At 49.3% G+C, this 19,169-nt stretch overlaps 1 protein-coding gene across 2 annotated transcripts; it reads right to left on the reverse strand.

The window, feature by feature from the left end:
• Window positions 1-280: 280 nt before the first annotated feature.
• Window positions 281-15,750, reverse strand: Calcoco1 (calcium binding and coiled-coil domain 1). 2 transcript variants are annotated; one of them, XM_057792452.1, is made up of 15 exons: window positions 15,671-15,750; window positions 13,196-13,375; window positions 12,870-12,972; window positions 11,908-12,098; window positions 10,152-10,310; window positions 9,719-9,867; window positions 7,471-7,561; window positions 5,053-5,208; window positions 4,612-4,866; window positions 4,107-4,232; window positions 3,581-3,670; window positions 3,070-3,178; window positions 2,714-2,913; window positions 2,146-2,252; window positions 281-1,205 (listed from the first exon to the last, which is right to left on the reverse strand). In XM_057792452.1, the coding sequence occupies exons 2-15, from the start codon at window positions 13,349-13,351 to the stop codon at window positions 1,028-1,030; spliced, it is 2,070 nt and encodes a 689-aa protein (XP_057648435.1). In that variant the 5' UTR covers window positions 13,352-13,375; window positions 15,671-15,750; the 3' UTR covers window positions 281-1,027. The 2 variants fall into 2 exon arrangements, with proteins under 2 accessions (XP_057648435.1, XP_057648434.1); XM_057792451.1 differs by having other exon boundaries at window positions 3,581-3,676.
• Window positions 15,751-19,169: the final 3,419 nt, after the last annotated feature.

Genomic DNA, 19,169 nt, shown 5'->3' on the forward strand with positions numbered 1-19,169 from the left:
ACCTATAGGCTCAGGGTGTAACAAAGGTGACCACAGAGGGTGCAGGCATGAGCAGCAGAAACCTGGCCTTCTCCTGCATGTCCCTTCCCATCCCATTATCAGTGTTAAAAATATGCTGCAGGCCAGACCCACTGTGGCCTCAGGTGCCTGGCATCCCTGAGGGTCCAGTAGGAATGTACCTGTCTATCACTTCCCTTCCTCCCACCAGTGTCTAGGAGCTTGAGGCCCTCTTTTTCATAGTGATGCCTCTTGACAAGAACACACTGTATGACAGCAGTAACACGTATCATATAAATATATTTGTCCAAGTTACAGATAAGGAGGGCAGTTTAAGGGAGAGGGGCTCTTATTGCTGTGGGGGGCCTGGAGAGGGCTGGGAAATGGGGGCACCAGGGATCCTTTGTCCACACCCCATCCCTCACAAAAGGCACAAATACATTTCTTTTCCATCTGAGGACTTGGATATGGGGTGGTATGAGAAGGTAAAGGAATCCTTAAAAATACAAAAGAAACTTCCAAACTTATGACCTATAGCTATGGGAGAGGCTGGACAGGTGTGAAAAGCGGTGGGGAACAGAGAGAACCAGTGAAGCCAAGAACTGAAAAGACCCATGAATTCATGCTGCTGTCTCCATGCAGGCCCCAGAAAAGACAAACTCTGAGTTAGAGAGGGTGGGGTGCCCGGGAGCTGGCTTTCGGGCATCAGAAGGGTGTGGTGTGTGTGTGTGTGTGTGTAGCTGTGTACTTGAGCTAGCAATGAATAGTTCTGTTCCCACAGAAGGGGAAACCCCTTCATCTTGGTTCCTCTAAACTGTTTTCAGAGAGTAAACTCAGCCACTGCTCCCAAGACAGATCCCTGCCCGGGACAGAGGAGTCAGGATAGAAGATGGAGTTATAAAGCCTGGGACAGAAGCAGGACACAGGCATGGTTTGTAGGAACAGAGTATTACAGAGCCCAGAGTGATGGAAAATGAGCTCAGATCTGTGTGTGTGTGAGTTTGTGTCTACATACTAGGGAGGGGTGGAATCACTCAAAGGTGAAGGGGTCCTGTGTGCTGAGAAAGAAATGTCCGTCCATGTGGTCCTCCAGGGCGTCCTTGCCACTCTCAGGAGGGAAGCGCTCCTTACAGACAGGACATTCCTTCCAGGGAGGGGTGGCTGACACCCCAGTGCCGACCTCTGACAGGGAACCCACTGCAAAGCCACTGGAGAGAGATGAGGAAAATTGAGAGGGTCAGGGTGTTCCAGTGCCTTCACTGTTATCTTTAATATCGGGCTCAAGCTTGCCATGAAGCAGAGGGTGACCCCTGAACTCCTCATTCTCTTCCCTTTCCTCCCAAGGGCTGAGACTCCAGGCAGGCACCACCATGTCCAACTTCTGTTGCCTTCTTGACCTGGAGACCTCAGGGAACAAAACCCACGTGTTTCTTGTTCCCAATGTGCCATCCTGGTCACTCTCTGCTCAAGCCTCTCCTACGGCATTTTTCTGCCCACAATACTGGAGGCCTTAGTTCTTTAGATGGCCACGTCCTCTCTTCATGAGTCCCTGCCGGTGTCTGTGGCACAGAACCCATCCCCCACCCTCCTGCCTCCTCCCTCCATCTCCGTCTGCTGCCTAATGAGGCTGAAAATGAGTCTGACACTGTTCTTCATCTTCCTGCTCGGCAGAGAGACGGCAGCACAGGTCCTCTCTGCCCCTAGCAGGTGATAATGCTCTTTTCCCTAAGGCTCTGCCTGCCTCACTAGGACCTGATACCTGAGGACACCTCCACCCCAGGTCCCCTCCCAGTCTCCCAGGAAGTCAGAGATAAGGAACATCTCAGGCACTGCCAGACAGATGCTGGATGGTGGTCTTCACGGTCTCCAGCTCTTTCTTCCTGAAGACCTAGGTACCTACCTGGTGGTTGGGGAGGGGATAGGAGCAGGAGAGAGGGGAAGCAGGGTAATTTGGGCTCCACAGAAGATGATGATACAACACAGAAGCCAGGCAAAAGGCAGGGAGAGAGAACGCGCAACACCTGGGACTCGTGGCGGTGGCTGACATTTCTGTCAACCACAATGGTACCGTCTCTTCTTGGTTGAGCCAAGAAAGGGAATTTGGGGCCAGAGCCTGGTGACTGCTCGCACCTGACCTCCTGCCCTCACCTGGCCATGTCACAGAAGGCACTGCTGAGTTCAGGAAGCAGGAGATTGGCCTCCTCACCCCCACTCTGCACAGCCGCCATCAGGACTGACTTCTCATCTTCAGCCTCCTGGAACCAGAGAGACAGCACTGGATTTGGGTGGTGCTCTGAGGCAGGGAAGTGACACTCTGGGGTGGGTAAGGGCAGAGAAGCCAAGGCTGGTGCTGGACAGAGGGTGGAAGGAAGACTGAGGCAGGGCTGGGGCTGGAAGCACTGAGGTTATTGAGCAGGCCTGGGTTATGGGTGATTCTGTTAGTAGCCTTTTTTTTTTTTTTTTAGAGAAGATTTCACTACATCTGTGATCTTGGCTGGCCTAGAGTTAAGTAGCCCAGGCTGACCTTGAACTCTCTCCAAGTGCTGGGTCTGAAGGCCTGAACCACCAAGCCTAGTCCTGTTAGTAGTGTTAAAGAGAGGCCAGGCCTGCCTCCTCCTCCTGAGTAAGAGTGCTGTGTGGTGCAGGCTTTCTGCCCTGGCTTGCGTGGGACTCTCCTGCCTGCTTACTACAGTGCCTTTGGGCTCTCACTACTCACAGAGTCAGAGCTGCTGTCCTCCCCTGGCCCTGAGAGGTGGGGAGCAATGGGTGCTGGCTGGTTGATGACAACAAGGGGAGAGGCCTCCCGGAGCCCAGGAGGAGAGGAGCCTGGACTTCCACGCTCACACAAGCCATAGGAAGGGAGCCTCATGTCCTCTGGGGACTCATCCTCTGAGTCTGACAGAGCTGCAGGGCCATCTATGGGAGCGAAGGCAGACAGAGAAGAAAGGTCAGCCACAGGAATCTGAGGAGGGGCAGCTCAGCTGCAGAGGGCCCTGGGAAAGGGAAGGGAAGGCTAGACCACTTCCTCAAAGAGGGGGTAAGGGGAAGAGGCGTCACAGATTGGGGACAGACTCAGCCCAGCGGCGGCCTCCTCATCCTCTGTGGCGGCATCTTCATCCCACTTCTCATCCGCCACCTTCTCCAGCCGCGCCTCCAGCTTCCTCATGTACTCCAGCAACTCCTGGGGGGTGGGCGACAAACAGGAGCTGCTGAAGCCTCCCGAGCTTTCCAGGCTCCTGGATGACATTGTAGATGCTTCCACCACGGGGTGGAGCTGCACAAGGCAGATCCCCTTAATTGGGAGCTCTCCTCTATCCTGCACCCCAATCCCTTCTGGTGTTCCTCCCCTGCACAAAGGTAGCTCCATTAATCACTATTAAATGCCAAAACAAAAAAAAGAAAAAAGAAAAAAAAAAAGAAAAAAAAAGGTAGCTCCGAAGAGGAGTCGGTGCCCCCTTTCAGCCTTTGCATCCTCAAAGAGATTCCGGCTTCTGAGCCAAGAGATTACCAAGATGATACAGAAGTTTGAGTCCCTTAGCCCTTGGCTCTGGCATCCAGGGCTTGAACTGCACACGAGTCTTACCTGTTTCTCTGCCTGCAGCTGCTCCTTTTCCTTCTGGAGCACACGAAGGGCTGAGCGCAGCTCTGTCAGCTCTCGCTTACTCTCTGACAGCTGCACCTGAGGGAAAAGGGTCATGGAGCCTGGAGCCTGCAATGTGCCACCAAGAACCTGGTCCAAAACTTCAACTAGGTTCTCTCTTGTTCCACACACAAAGCACCTCTTCCACAGGGCCCCTGTCTTGGTTCCCAGGGCTCAGGCTAAAGTCCTAGACTCTACCTCTCAAATGTGGCCCCAGGTAACTGTCTTAGGCTGGGTGAAGAGGCTTTGGTAATTCCAGAAGTCACCCCATAACTCTCCTGTGTTATCCCTCTAGGACCAGAAGTGCACTCTGTGAGCAGAGAGGGAATGTGCTCATTCAAACCCGGAGGGCTGCAAGTCATTACAGTACTTCAGAGCCGAGAGACCGTCGAGAGACCGTCGAGAGACCATGAAAGGGGCACGAATCCGTCAGGACAGGGACTGACTCCAAGCTGGCAGGGCACCTCACCAGACTAGAATCCTTTTCTCGGGCCAGTTCAGTCTTGAATACGTGGCTCTGGCTCCTCTCCTCCTGTACGGTCTTCTCCAGTCGGAGGATCTCTGCGCTCAGCTTCAGGACCTTGTCCTTCTCAGCCTAGAGATGGTACAAAGGACAATGGGAGGGAGGAGGTGAAGTGGCAAGTGATGTCAGGAAATAGCATTGCCCTTGCTGGGTCCCGTTCTTCTATGTCTGGGGGCTAAGCTGTGTCTGAGCAAGCTCCTCACTTCTGCTCCTCACTGAAGCAGGAGGCTCTGTGCTACAGGAGTGGGCAGGACCCGGTGCCCATGACAGTGAGTGTTCCTACACCAAGGATGGTCACTAGGAAAGGTATTTTGGTGATCAGGACTGGGATTCCCTGTTAGGGCTGGTTCATGCCTGGAAATCAAGAGTACTTCCCCTCATGTCCTCCAAGGGTCTCCGCTCCTCTCCCCTCCTCCCAGAGCACCTGACTACAGGTCAGAGTTCCCTCTACCTCCATATTCTGCAGCAGCCCTGTCCGCTCCTTGCTCCACTGGCACTTTTCCTCCTTCATGTGCAGGCTGAGCTCAGCCAGTCGGCCACTGACTTCAGCCACTTCCAGTCGACTGCGGTGCAGCTCAGCTATGGTGCGGTCCCTGGCTCCCGCTGCGCTGGCCAACTCCTCCCCAAGAAGGGCGGCTTTCTGTTGGCTTGAGGCTGCAAGTTCCTGGACCCCTCGAAGTTGCTCTTTCAGGGGTTCCAGTTCGGCCTCCAGAGAAAAAGAACAGAGATCAGATCCTTCTTGTGAACCACTTGTGAGACAGAGCCCCCTCATCGGTACCCAGGACGGCATTGTTTACCTTAGCTATCTCTGCCTTTTCTCTCTGGACACCCAAACGTGTCTAGACTACTTTGGATCTCTCACTCTTCCTATCACCTACAGAGCTTCACTCACCACTTTCTGCTGGGCTTGAGCCAGGGTGCCCTTCAAGTGGGCCACCTTCTCCTTCAGCTGCTGCACCTGAGCACCCTGCTCTTCCCGCCGGCCCTTGGCCTCCTGCAGCTCTACAGTTAAGCGGCAGTTCTCCTCTCGGACCATCTGGAACTCGACCTGATGGAAGTGGAGGCAGGTAAGGACCAGGGGAGGAGTGTGGGCTCACCAGGGGCAGGTTGCCTTCCTGCCCGGGTGATGAGAGAAGGCGGGGTCCGTTTTTTAGATTCAGTACAAGTGGAAGCAGTCAGCTCTTGCCAGCTCTTCTTGGGCCCTCAGCTCAAAGGGTCTCAATCTTGAGCGTCTAGTTTCAGCTCCTGAATGAAGTGTCCAGAGCATCACAGCCTGGGGTCTTATGCAGCAGCATCCCGCATCCCACTGTGCTTTTTTACTCTCCTTTAAATCAGGACAGAATATTGCACCTCTCATGACAGACCTTCTCCTTCCCTGAGTCTCTGTGTCTCTAGTCCCTCTTCCTTGCACTACGGTCCTGCGACTGGTCACTAATGCACAATCCTCCTCCTGTTTGTCACCTGCATGCTGAGATTACAGGTCCTGGGACCACTGTCATTTCTGTCTGCTGTACTGAGTACTTCTCAATTCACCTAGCTGAACATTTGGGTGCTATGCTTTCTTCTCTTCTCTCCCTAGCAGTTCACAGGAGAAAGTGATAGATTTTTCCACTCTCCATCCTGGCCACAACTATCTTCTCTTGTTTATTATGGCCATAACCACATCAGCTCAGGCGTGGCTGTTCCTATGGGATGACTGGATAGTGTTGTAACTAGTTATTTTCTAGCAGGTGATCAGCGCTTCTCAGTACAATTCTTTAGGCACTTTTCACTGAGGTAAAAAAGGTTCAACTCCAGATCCTCCAGTGTGACGCCCACCTCCCTCAAACTCTGTGGATCTTCCATGGTGTGATGCCCACCTCCCTAAAACTCTATGGATCCTCCAGTGTGCCGCCCACCTCCCTCAAACTCTGTGGATCCTCCAGTGTGCCGCCCACCTCCCTCAAACTCTGTGGATCTTCCATGGTGTGACGCCCACCTCCCTCAAACTCTGCAGATCCTCCATGGTGTGACGCCCACCTCCCTCAAACTCTGCAGATCCTCCATGGTGTGACGCCCACCTCCCTCAAACTCTGCAGATCCTCCATGGTGTGATGCCCACCTCTCTAAAATTCTGTGGATCCTCCATGGTGTGATGCCCACCTCCCTAAAACTCTATGGATCCTCCATGGTGTGATGCCCACCTCCCTCACACTACATACGCACATTCCCTTAGGCTGTCTCTTTCATCTTTCTTTGTTCACTTTTTTTTATTTGTATTGTTTTCTATTTTGAAGACAAGGTCTTGCTATGTAGCCAAGGCTACTTCAAGCTTACAGCAATCTTCCTGCCTCAGTTTTCCCAGTGCTGGAATTACAGTACCATCACACTCTGCTCAAATTCCATTTTTCATGTGTGAGCAGTTTTCTAGAGAAGCCCAGGGTTCTGAGAAAGCCACTGAAGGTTCTGCATATATTTTAATTCATCATATTTTTTTTTTGCCTTGCTCAACACTGAACTACAGTCTCTGCTCTAACCTTGTTCTAAATTATTAAAAACTGTTTTTGGAAGCACATCAAAACATAAGTCAGCACACTGGAGAACACTGCTCCATTGGTGTGTGCTTTTAGGTTACTTCATTTTTATGTAATCCTCAGAATAAAATTTCCTTTGTATTTTCTATCAAACTGAAGAGTAAACTGGGACTATACGGTTGACAGTTTAAAAACTGCCATCATTTACCGTCTACTTGTCTCTGACTCAAGGTGTTCGAAGCTTAAATTCATTCATTCTTTCTGTACTACCTAGATAGTCTCAGCCTAGGCTGACCTTGAACTCAAAATCCTTCTGCCTCAGCCTTCTGAGTGCTAGACCACAAGAAGAACATCATCGTGCCTGGCCATTCCATCCCCGCTTTGACAGCCTTTGCATTTATGCGTGTGTGCATGAGCATGCCTGCATCCGCGCAGACCACAGGTTGGTCTTGACCTTGGGTGTCTTCCTCAAATGTTTTCTACTTGCCAGCTGGCTAGACTGGCTGGCCACCAAGTCGCAGGGATCGTCTGGTTCCATCACTGTAAGTATGCACTCGACAGTTGCTTCTCAAGTCCAGTGAGATGTGTTCTCATCTACCTCTCTGGAACCCTGTGGCACTAGATCAGGTTTTTATTGTGACACTCTGTGATTTGGGCAGGCATTGTACCATGGAGGAAAGAATACGCAGGGTCTCCTTTACATTTTCACCCTCAGGGGTGCCCAGCTTTTAGAAGGGACTCAATGAACACTAGCTGAAAGACTAAGAAAGAAAGTAAACCCACTTGGAATCTCTTACCTTGCTCTGTTCCTTGTCTGCCTGGGATTCCTTCAGCTGCCCCAGGAGCTGCTCTTGTTCCCGAGTCAGGGCCTTCACTGAGTCTCTGACCCTGTCGATATGAGATGACAGTGCTGGGCTGAAATACCTCACCTCTGACCTGTGATTTCCTAGAGCACAGTCATAAACTGAGTTTCTTTCCTTTTTTAATTTTGTTTTCTGAGACAGGGTTTCTCTGTGTGACAATCCTGGATGCCCTGCAACTCACTCTGTAGACCAGGCTGGCTTTGAACTCAGAGAGATCCACTTGCCTCTGCCTCCAGGAGGCTGGGATTAAGGAGTGCACCACCGCCCAACTTCCTCTTTATAGACCACTGTACAGGATGTTCTAGCAACGGCTCCGTTTCCACTCAATTAAGAGTTGAAAATCCAGTCTTTCAAAGACAACAGACAATCACTATTGATTCTAAACTTGTCATAGATCAGACAGCGCAGATTTGGGAGAGGCCACAGACAGTATGTACAAAGATGTGCGTGGCCCAATAAAACCTTACTTAATGAACACTGGTATATCATATCATTTCCATTACCATATGTTTCTTTTATTTCATCATTAGCCTTCAAATCATGTAAGAACAGGTGGTAGGCTAGATGGGCTATGTGAGGCATAGTCTGTGGACCCCTGGTCCAGGTGTCTCTGCCAACACAGACATATTGTACTGACGAGGGTAAGGGGAGTATGTTATGAAGCAACCTCTCAGATGCTTTCCTGACTGCCCGAGACTTGGGTAGAGCTGCTCTTTCCTTCACAAAGATTACAGCGGTTGTTAAAAAACCAGCAATGCTGAGCTGAATCAAAGTGACTTGATGATACTCTTTGATAGACAAAAGAACTGGAGCGGCCAGACAGTGGTGGCGCACGCCTTTAATCCCAGCACTCAGGAGGCAGAGGCAGGTAGATCTCTATGAGTTCAAGGCCAGCCTGGTCTACAAGAGTTAGTTCCTGGATAAGCTCCAAAGCTACAGCAAAACCATGTCTCAAAAAAAACCAAAAGATTTGGCGTGTTGGACATAATAAAGAATCTGAAAGACAGGCATGGGTGTTGGTCAGCATTTATGTTAGTTGATAGATGTAACTGTAATAACTGTGGTCTGTAGGTTTTTTCTTCTTTCTTTTCAGGACTTATCTGTTACACAGCACAGGCTGGTCTACAAAGTACTGTGTAGCCCAAGCTGGTCTATAACTCATTAGGTAGCTCGGGCTGATCTATAACTCATTAGCTCAGGCTGGTCTGTAACTCAGTATGTAGCCCAGGCTGGTCTATAACTCACTATGCAGTTCAGGAAAGTCTAACTGGTGATCTTCCTGTCTCTGCCTCTCCAATGAGTAGAGCTTGGTTGTATACACAAGACACAGAAGTGACAGCTGTTTGACACCGAAGGAGGCCGCCCTGAGAGTGCCTATGTCACTCTCGGTGTTAACTGAGGCAGGGTGGTCCACGGTTTTAGTATTAACATTTAGGAGGCAGATGCACGTGGATCTCTGTGAGTCTGAGGCCAGTCTGGTCTACATAGTGAGTTCCAGGACAGCCAGAGCCACACAGTGAGATTGTTTCAAAAAACAAACAGACCAATGAAAAGATTGTGTGATTTATATCTTTTGTCATACTCCAGGGTCACGAACTTAAACATTTCTCTCTTTTTTATAATGCTGGAAGTTAGGGCCTTGCACACACTCAGAGGTGTTTTTACCACTGAGCTGTGACATCGACCATTTCCAATAACAAGGATGGAATCTAATTCTCCTGTGCTTTAAATATGTGATTTGGTTATATATAACACATATACATACATATGTATTTATATGACTACATTATGAAGTCTTGCTATGTTTCCCAGGCTAGACTCAAGTGATGCTCTTGCCTCAGTTGCCCTGGAAGATGCATTGCCCTGCAGCAGAGGCTGAAATCAATATTTTTATTGTGCATTCCTATGCGATCTCTTCTTGTAAATATCCCATCTCTAATTCTGCTTAGCTCCTGCCATACAATAAATACAACTGATCTTTAGGACGATGAGAAACACAGAACAGCGTTAGGAGAGAGAGATAAAGGATGGCAGAAAGGACGATGAGAAACACAGAACAGCATTAGGAGAGAGAGATAAAGGACTGGCAGAAAGAAACCCCTCCTAACTAGAATTCCCTGTATGAGATCGTGAAGGGCTGAAGAACAGGGATGGAGTGAAGGCCTCGGGGAGGTGCCTGTACCTGTCCAGTTCCACCTCCTTCATCAGCACTTTGTCACTGATGGTGTGGATGTCATCCTCCAACTCCAGGATACGGGCCACATGTTCTCCCTGCTGCTGGCTCAGGATGTCCCTCTCTTCTGTGAGCTCCCCATGGGACCTAGAGAGTGCCTGGAATTAAGGCAATAAAGACAGAGGGTGAGGGCAAGACTCAGGCTTAACATTAGATTCCCCCACCTCTGTCCTGCCACCTTCCTTGAAAAGGCTGAATGGAGAAACTGGTATCTGGCTAATGCCAGGGTCCAAAGAACCGAGTCTTATTACAAATTAGGAACATACCTCTTATCTGTTAGATTTTAGTCTCACTCATTACCCTTAAACCTATTTCTCTGACATTTTTCCTTTCTCCGCCTGGCTGGGTCTAGGCCCCATTCCCCACCAGCCCCAACCCGCACCTTGTATTGCTCTGTGAGCTCTGAATGCTCCCGCCTGGCAGTGGAGAGAGCCTTCTCCAGCTCCTGCACTCGGCTCCTCAGCTCTGTCACCTGATCCTCCAACTGCAGCTTCAGCTGCATCAGGTCATTCCGTTCCTGCTGGCTCTCATCCAGCTGGTTCTGCAAGAGCATGAGGAGAAGGGGTGTCTGTGAGGCAAGGGGGTTCTAATTCACCCTATCTCAATGGAGTCAGACAGGCTTGGGTGAATCTCCAACGGAGTTCTTTACTAGTCAGACCCGAGCTTGTCGGCTGTGAGGCCAGTGTCCAGCAGGACCTCGGCAGCAGGTGAAGCATCTTCCTACTGTACTGGTCCATGTATCTCACCAGACTCTGGCTCCAGAGAGCAGAGCTTTGTTCACATCACCAAGGAGCTACTAACTCCCACCTTCTGAGCAACTGCTCTCCCATTTGGAGAATTCCTGCCACCCTACCTGTCCCTGTCCCTCACCTTCCCTCAGATTCTCTTCCCAATACCCGTCCCTGTCCCTTTGCTCTTTTCTTCTTTTTCTTTTTTTGGTCTTTCGAGACAGGGTTTCTCTGTGTAGCTTTGGAGCCTGTCCTGGAACTAGCTCTTGTAGACCAGGCTGGCCTTGAACTCACAGAGATCCGCCTGCCTCTGCCTCTCTCGAGTGCTGGGATTAAAGGCCTGCACCACCACTGCCTAGCCTTGTCCCTTTGCTCTTGACACTCTTCTCTACGCCCAGTGGAAATATTTAAGGCATATTTTTAGTTTAAATTTTCTAGTATCCACTTAGTAAGATACGAGGGCCAGAGAAAGAGCTCAGCTTGTTATGCTAGAGGACAGAATTTAGTTCCCAGTACTACATCAGATAGCTCACAACCACCCAGAACTCCAGCTCCAGAGTATTCTAGGACACTCCATTCTGGTCTCTGTATCCATGCAGGTACACAAACCTGGGCTGGGAAAAGTAGCTGAGGGTGGTGGTTAAGAGTACCACGGCTGGGCCAGCAAGATGTCTCCTTAGATAAAGGTGCTTGTTACCAACTCTGGAAATAACTCCCATAAGTTGATCTCTGACCTTCACATGTGTTATGGTATATATGTACCCACAAATATACACATATACACACACATACACAAATACACATAAATAAATAAATGTTAAAATACTAAGTGTTCAAAATGTAGTGTGTTGAGCCGGGCGGTGGTGGCGCACGCCTTTAATCCCAGCACTTGGGAGGCAGAGGCAGGCGGATCTCTGTGAGTTCGAGGCCAGCCTGGTCTACAAGAGCTAGTTCCAGGACGGGAACCAAAAAAGCTATGGAGAAACCCTGTCTCGAAAAATCAAAAAAAAAAAAAAAAAAAAAAAAAGTAGTGTGTTATCCTACCTGTGACTATACCTCAGATGGGAGCAGTCACATCTGACTTGCCAAAGAGCCATGTGTCAGCACCTCTGGTACGGGCTGGGATAGCTCCGAGTACTGCCTTACCCACACTAGAGGTGGTTCTCAGCCTCCCTCCAGCCTGTGGATCTCCTATAGGACTCAGAGGGCAGTGTCTCTCTGAAAAGGCTGGCTCAGTTCTAGGAAGCCTGAGTTACACTGGCCGATAATGTGTCTGTATCGATGTGAAGGCTTAGTTTCTGGAGAGCAGACCTTTGGTAACTCTCAGTAAAGTCATCAGTTGAGGTGCCGGAGAAGGGAAAGTGTCCTTGGTGTCCCTGGCTGAGCAGTGAGTCTGTTTTCTTTTCTTACCTGAAGCACAGTGGCCTTAGGGACAACCAACAGGATGTCAGAGCCCCCATCAGCCTCCTCCAGGGTCACCAGCTCATCCATGGGCCTTGGCTCTCGGAACTGGAATGGGGGGCTCTGCCCACACACCCGGCCCTGGCGGTTCACATACCGGAACTGGTAGAGCTGGGCTCCTGGTTTGGGCAGGTAGCTGGCTGTGGGAAGAATGGCCCAGAACCCCAGCATCACCTCTGGCTCTCAAGGGCTAGCAGGTCCCTTTTCTTACTAGGGGAGAAGAGGTGACACCCAGTTACCCTATTGCCCACTCACTCCCTTGGGACTGGTCCTTGGCATAGGCTTCCTCCTGCTCCATGTCCAGCCACCTTCTTTCTCAAACTCGTTCTCTCCTCCTCATTAGCTGACTCTAACAGCCACTCAATGAGTGCCAGCATGTACCACGCTCCTTACCACAACGTTCCAGATCACCTTAAATCCCTGTATCGTTCCTACAGGCAGGGTCTGCTCAGGGACAGACAGCTTGTAATGCAGAGAGCTGGGGTCTAAATCTAGGTCTTGAGACGGCTAAGGCCACTCTTTTCTGACGTTCCACTTTTCCTTGTTCCACACTGGGAGTGTTTGGAGTAAACACCCTCTAAAGCCATCCTTCTATGGGATTCTTTAAGTGCTAGGCGCTAATCCTGTGATAACTTGCTAAGAAGTCTCACAAGGCCTATTTATTTATTTATTTTGAGACAGGGTCTGGTATGTTGCCCAGGCTGGCACTGATATCCTGGCTTCACGGGATTCTCTAGCCCCAGCCTCCTCGGCAGCTGGGATGACAAGGGAACACCATCAGGCCCGGCAGTGAGGAGTTACCTGCATCCCATTTCCTCATCCTCTGTACTTCTTATGCCTGTTAGCCCAACACTTTCTCCCAAAGTACCACTTCTGTGGCTCCGCCGTTTGTTTCCCATTTTTCTTCATACCTTGGAACTGGACACTGGCATGGGTGGGGGAGCCATTGGCTGTACTTTCTGGCACTGAAGACCATACAAATGTGTGGTAATCCCGGACGCAGGCCGCTTCCACCTGAAAGAGAAAGGTGTGACAGTCACCACTCGTTCGTGACAGAAGAGTTGGCATGACTGGATGAGAGGTACTGAGGATGCTAAGACTCAGGTAAAGTTAGGGAGTATGTTACGAGGCGTGAGAAGGCGTCGTCTGGCATCTGTGTCACCTTTCTCCTTATCAACTTCTCATTCTAACCAACCTGTGTCCCAAAAGCCTCAGCCAGAAGAAGGTCTGGGGATACCTTGAAAATGCCAATCCAGTCACTGGTGCTGGGCATGGTGCCTGGAGGCAGAGTGTAGTGACATTCCACTTTGGTGTTGGGGATGTAGGTGCGGGCCACATTCAGGAAGTTGACTCCACCCCGGGATGGTGCCCGGCTCAGGGATGAGTCTTCCATCCTGCCGTCAAGCTGCCTGTTGTCCTGCGGAAAAAGGGGTTGGCATACTTACGTCTTTCAATCTGCTTCCCTCTCGACCCACAGTCCTTGTCCACACAGGACACCCCTGGTTTCCAGCCCTAAGGTGTCATTCTTAATCTCTGAGGCACAGGTCTTCCCTTCCGTGTCTATTTCCCACCCTGTCATGTTGTGCCCTTTGGGCTTACAGGCCCTTACTTATCTGATTTCTATTCCTTCTCGCTGCCTCACTGACCAAGTCTCTGTCCTGGTTGTCCCTATTCATTTTCCGACATCCTTGGGAATTCCAAATTCTCTTGGTTTCTCCACCCAACTCCCTGGACCTTCTGGCTTCTGAATTGAAAATCCAGTCTGAGCAGGTCTCCCCTACATGTGCCTAAGCTTGTTGACCTTAGAGTACCCAGGTAAGATCCCCAAAACAAAAACTAATCTCTGATGACACGGAGTTCAGAGCTAGAACATGGCTCAGGGACCAACAGCCTGATTATAGCCCCTCTGTTCTTAGTACGCCCGTCCTTAAGTTGTCTGTCCTGATTAATTCCACGGAAGCAGAAGAAAGCACACTTGGGCTTTCCTCTGAGAACCAGAGAGGAGAATGGGAAAGACAAGTTCTGTCCCTCAAATTCTATTCCAGGAAGTCAAAAATTCTGGAGGTGGTAGTTCAAGGGTGGAGTGAAATATTCAGCAGGAAGGTGGGGGTGTGGGGAGATGGAATGTGGGGGCCTGGAGCCAGGAAAGCTCCACCCTTAGGCAGGGAACAGGTTGGAAACTGGGTAAATAAGGGGCCCCGAGAAGGGGAAATGTACATTCAATGTTGAGAAAAGGGTGAGAGTACAAGGAACATTCTTTTTCCCCACATCTTGCCCAGAGCAGAACTAGAAACGCAGCGATTTGATTGGATGTTAACTAAGCTCTCGTATCCCCTCCCTATTCCTTGCTGGCTCTTCTAAGCCTCAATTCTAAATGTCTAAATCCTGCCGTTGGGTTGGCGACAAAGGCTACACAGGGAGGATGGAGTGGGAAGGAAGCTCCAAGTTAGCCGGGAGAGTTAGCTGGAGACCACGGGGTGGGCAAGGGTAGGTGAGAATCCGGAGCACAGGACGGGGTGGGAGAGCTTGGTGGGAAAGGTGCCTGCCACCAAACCCGGCAACTTGAGTTCACTGGGAGTTACATGGGTAAGAGCAAACAGATTTCTCCAGGTTGTCCTGGGACTTCTGCACACCTGCGTCTACACACACATACACATGACACAAACACGCTGAAATAAAAAGCAAAAGTACTCAGAGATGAGTAAGAATAGATGATGTGCATGCTTGAAAATGTCATAATGAAATTCATTTTATGTCAACTTTAAAAATAAACTACTCCCCAGGCGAGAGCTGTGAGGCAGCCCTCTTCTCTCCAGCCTGCAGATCTGTTTCCTGTGCCAGGTGCAGCTGGTGTGTCCAACACCCCTCACTAGTCATATGCACGCCCCAAACATCACAAACCCACACCAGGCTGAGACGGTGGGGAGAAACTTTAAAAGAAATTAGACACTCCGTGGAGGGAGAAAGGTGGGCTAGCAATGCAAAAGCAAACAATTTCTTCCTTGAAAAGAGCTGGACTAAACCCATTTCAATGTCATTGTTTTTCTTATTTCCATCTCTGAAAAATCCCTCATTACATCCAGCTTGTTTTCTTCAAACACGGCTCTTCTGAGGGTAGGGTGAATGTGAACTGTCTACAAAGCTCTACGCGTCGGGAACCCCCGAACCCCTCCCTCCCCACAAAAAATTCTGTAACAGCTGCAAACAATCTCCATGACTGAAAGTCCTGGACACTTAAAGTGTATGTGGTCAGTTACCGATGTTCAAAAGCTGTGTGTGTGCGCGCGCGTGTCACTTCCCACTGTAGGTCTAAGTGTTTTGGCATTCTACAAGTTGGAAGTTTTCCCCTCAGCGCAGTAAAGGCCTTTGGATCTTTGGATATGGGTGAGAGAGGGAAGGTCTGTGAGGGCAACGACTTGCCTAGAAAAGATTAAGCGAATATTTCAGTGCCTTCAAGCTTCTATAAGTAGATAGAGCTTTACAGAGAAGGTCTCGCAAGAGAGTGAGGACCATGCGGGGGCTAACCCTCAAGGCCCCCTTGAAACCAACAACACCCGAAACGTGGGACTGGTTTCTTAAGTGCGTAAAGTATTGAAACCCAAACTCTCCTGCCGTCCTCTTCTACAGTTCTCTCGGATTAGCCTTTCGCAGGCTAAGAAGCGGACTGACCACCCCCACATAAGCCCACCCTCAGTTAGGCCAAGTTTCTTACCCCACAGACGGATCAGCTGTTCCCCTCACCTTTCACCAACAACAAAAACAGCACCCGACTTCAGGAGGGGAGGGGAAGAGTGGCGCAAGAGCTTCTGGGGCGTGTGGTTCTTCTGTAACTTGACACCATACAGTTCTGTACCTCCAGAACCACAAATCCCAAGAGGCTGCGCGCGACGGGCGGGGAAGAGGGCGGGGGCGGGGTGGTGGTGGTAGACTCAGCGTGACATCCTGGGAGATGTAGTTCTCACATCCGAGGCAGTTCAGGAGGGTGTAGCTACCAAAGGACTTCACGGCCCATGATTCCTCAGGAAGGGCGGACTGATCTTGTGGTGACTTCTGGTTCGTACCGTGCTTAGTGTAGGGTTGAAGGCTTTAATGCGTTCTGTACTGCTGTTTTCAGCGGGACAGAAACTTCCAGTACAGCCTTCTTGTTCGCTTTGGAAGTTACTTTATAGATAGATTGTAGTGTTATATCCACTTACAAAAGAAGAAACTTGCTTAAGAAACCGTATAGTGTTAAGGCTATGAAACCGTAGAACTCTGCCAGTCTCGATCCTAGCTATGAGCTATTACACCCTGGCTCATCACCTTGGGGATGGAGAACTCACAGTGGTGGTAACGGTTATTTATTTATTTATTTTTAACTTGCTCTGACCTCAGGGTTGACAGATCTTGTAAAAAGTCTCACAGCTTAATATTTTGTTCCAGTGTGAGGATTTCTGTACCAAGGAGTCTGATAACACACACACCTGCACGTGCTTACCCTAGTGTGGCTTCTAGTTCTAGGAATAGGGTGCATTGCCTGAGGTGGTGACTGGGAGCTGTGGAATAAGAAGCATGTGGTTGAAAAGGGAGCTTGGCATAATGTGGGACCTGTCACAGCTCACAAACAAGCTACTTAGAGAAGCCTGTTTGCCCAAGCCTTTTAAGTGGCTTAAGTCAATTAGAGTAACAATACAAGTATACAAGTCGTTGCTATGTTTTTTTTTTATTTAGAAAAAGTGAAATATTCACACTGTTCCCACACCCCAAGTCACTTAAGGACTTGGGTGTTCCTCACTCCTATGGGTCACCTCCAACCCTTGAAGAGTTCAAACTTCTCCCTGTCTCTGTATTTTCTTTATTTTTATTTTTTATTTTTTTTTGTTTTTTTCGAGACAGGGTTTCTCTGTGGTTTTGGAGCTGTCTCTGTATTTTCTAAATGATTAAGTGAGGTGTGGTGGACATACCTGTAATCCCAGCAATTGAAGAGGTAGAAGCAAAGGAATCCTGGAGATTTCAATGTGTTTGTGGGCTACGTGGGAGAACCTGTCTCACAAATAATAAATACATAAATATTATTCCAGTCTAAGGATGGCTGTCCTCTTCCTAGCTGCCTGATTTAATTATCTGCTGCAGTAGGTTCTGGCATCTCTCCTTTCCCATGTTTTTCTGTAGTGGATAGGGTATTTGGTACTGTCCTTGGGCGCCTTTCATCTTTAAACATTAAGTCACTGGGCTGCACAAACATTAAGGCGACATATCTGTGTCATTAGTCAGGATTTATGAGCACAAGCTGCTGGAGAGGAGCTGAGAATTGAAGCCTGTCCAAAGATTCGAATCTCAAATGTTCATTTTTGTCTTCCATCAGAATTAAAGCCTATAAAAATTCTCAGCCTCAAGAAGAGCTAAAAATAATAACAACTTCTATATTTGGGGGCCCTTACAGTGTTTTTAAACAGCCATGTGATGTAGGCCCTAATATCATTCCCATTTTACATACAAGAGTGAGGCACAGACAGCTGAGGAGCTCGCTGGGTTATCCAGGGTTCAAGCTTTAGCAGTCAGCACACTATGCTCTGTGGTTTCAGACTCTGTTGTTGTAAGGAGCAGTGGTCAGTCAGAGGATAGATATCCACTGAGCTTCCATGCTCAGGGAAGGCGCAGGGCAACAGGAAGTGACATCGATCAACAAGCATGTGTCGGGGCTATGCTGGATGTCCCATGTATTCCACTGAAAGAATAGTACAGACTCCGAAGGGTATATTTGATTGGATAGTTTGCCAAGATTGGGAAGGAAGGAAAAGCTTACTCTAGGATAAAGCCAAGATTCAGAAATGGGCCTGGTTAATGGTCGCTTTAGAGAGGGACTTAAAGTAACACATTAGTTTCAACTTAACACACACACACCACAAAACAAAACAAAAAACTGCACAAGGCATTGGGTTTGATCCCCAGTGCTACATAAACTGGGGTAGCACACAGCTGGAATCAACCTGGAAGTCTGAGGCGGGAGATCGAGTGCTCAAGGTTATTCTTAGCTATGCACCCAGTTTGGGAGTCAGTTTTCATTGTAGGAGACCCTGTCTCAACAAAACAAAACACACAGGGGTGGCAAGACGGCTCATCAGGTTAAAGCATCTGTTGAGCCAGCCTAACATTATGATCTCAGTCCCTGGGAACCATTTGACGAAGGTGGATGTGAGGACATGGATGTGATGACATTGCTGTGACGACGACATGGATGTGATGACATGGCTGTGATGACATGGCTGTGATGATGACATGGCTGTGATGACATGGCTGTGATGACATGGATGTTATGACATGGCTGTGATGATGACATGACTGTGATGACATGGATGTGATGACATGGATGTGACGACATGGCTGTGATGACATGGATGTGATGACATAGCTGTGATGACATGGCTGTGATGACGACATGGTTGTGATGACATGGATGTGATGACATGACTGTGATGACATGGATGTGATGACATGGCTGTGACAACATGGCTGTGATGACATGGATGTGATGACATGACTGTGGTGACAACATGGTTGTGATGACATGGATGTGATGACATGGCTGTGGTGACGACATGGATGTGATGACATGGCTGTGATGACGACATGGTTGTGATGACATGGTTGTGATGACATGGTTGTGACGACATGGCTGTGATGACGACATGGCTGTGATGACGACATGGCTGTGATGACGACATGGCTGTGATGATGGCATGGCTGTGATGACATGGCTGTGATGACATGGATGTGATGACATGGCTGTGATGATGACATGGCTGTGACAACATGGCTGTGACAACATGGATGTGATGACGACATGGCTGTGATGACATGGATGTGATGACATGGCTGTGATGACGACATGGCTGTGATGATGACATGGATGTGATGACATGGATGTGATGATGACATGGATGTGATGACATGGCTGTGATGACATGGCTGTGACGACATGGATGTGACAACATGGCTGTGATGACATGGATGTGATGACATGGCTGTGATGATGACATGGCTGTGATGACGACATGGATGTGATGACGACATGGATGTGATGACATGGATGTAATGATGACATGGCTGTGATGACATGGCTGTGACGACATGGCTGTGATGACATGGCTGTGATGACATGGCTGTCATGACGACATGGCTGTGATGACAACATGGATGTGATGACGACATGGATGTGATGACATGGATGT

Source organism: Chionomys nivalis, chromosome 17 (genome assembly GCF_950005125.1).
Source record: "Chionomys nivalis chromosome 17, mChiNiv1.1, whole genome shotgun sequence".
Lineage (NCBI taxonomy): Eukaryota > Metazoa > Chordata > Mammalia > Rodentia > Cricetidae > Chionomys > Chionomys nivalis.

Coding starts and splice junctions, on each gene's coding strand:
- Calcoco1 (XM_057792451.1), bottom strand. CDS start 13,351: ATGGAAGACTCATCCCTGAGCCGGGCACCATCCCGGGGTGGAGTCAAC. Junction 12,973..13,195: donor ACTGGATTGGCATTTTCAAG/GTATCCCCAGAC, acceptor TTTCTCTTTCAG/GTGGAAGCGGCCTGCGTCCG. Junction 5,209..7,470: donor CAGACAAGGAACAGAGCAAG/GTAAGAGATTCC, acceptor CACTTCCATCAG/GTCGAGTTCCAGATGGTCCG.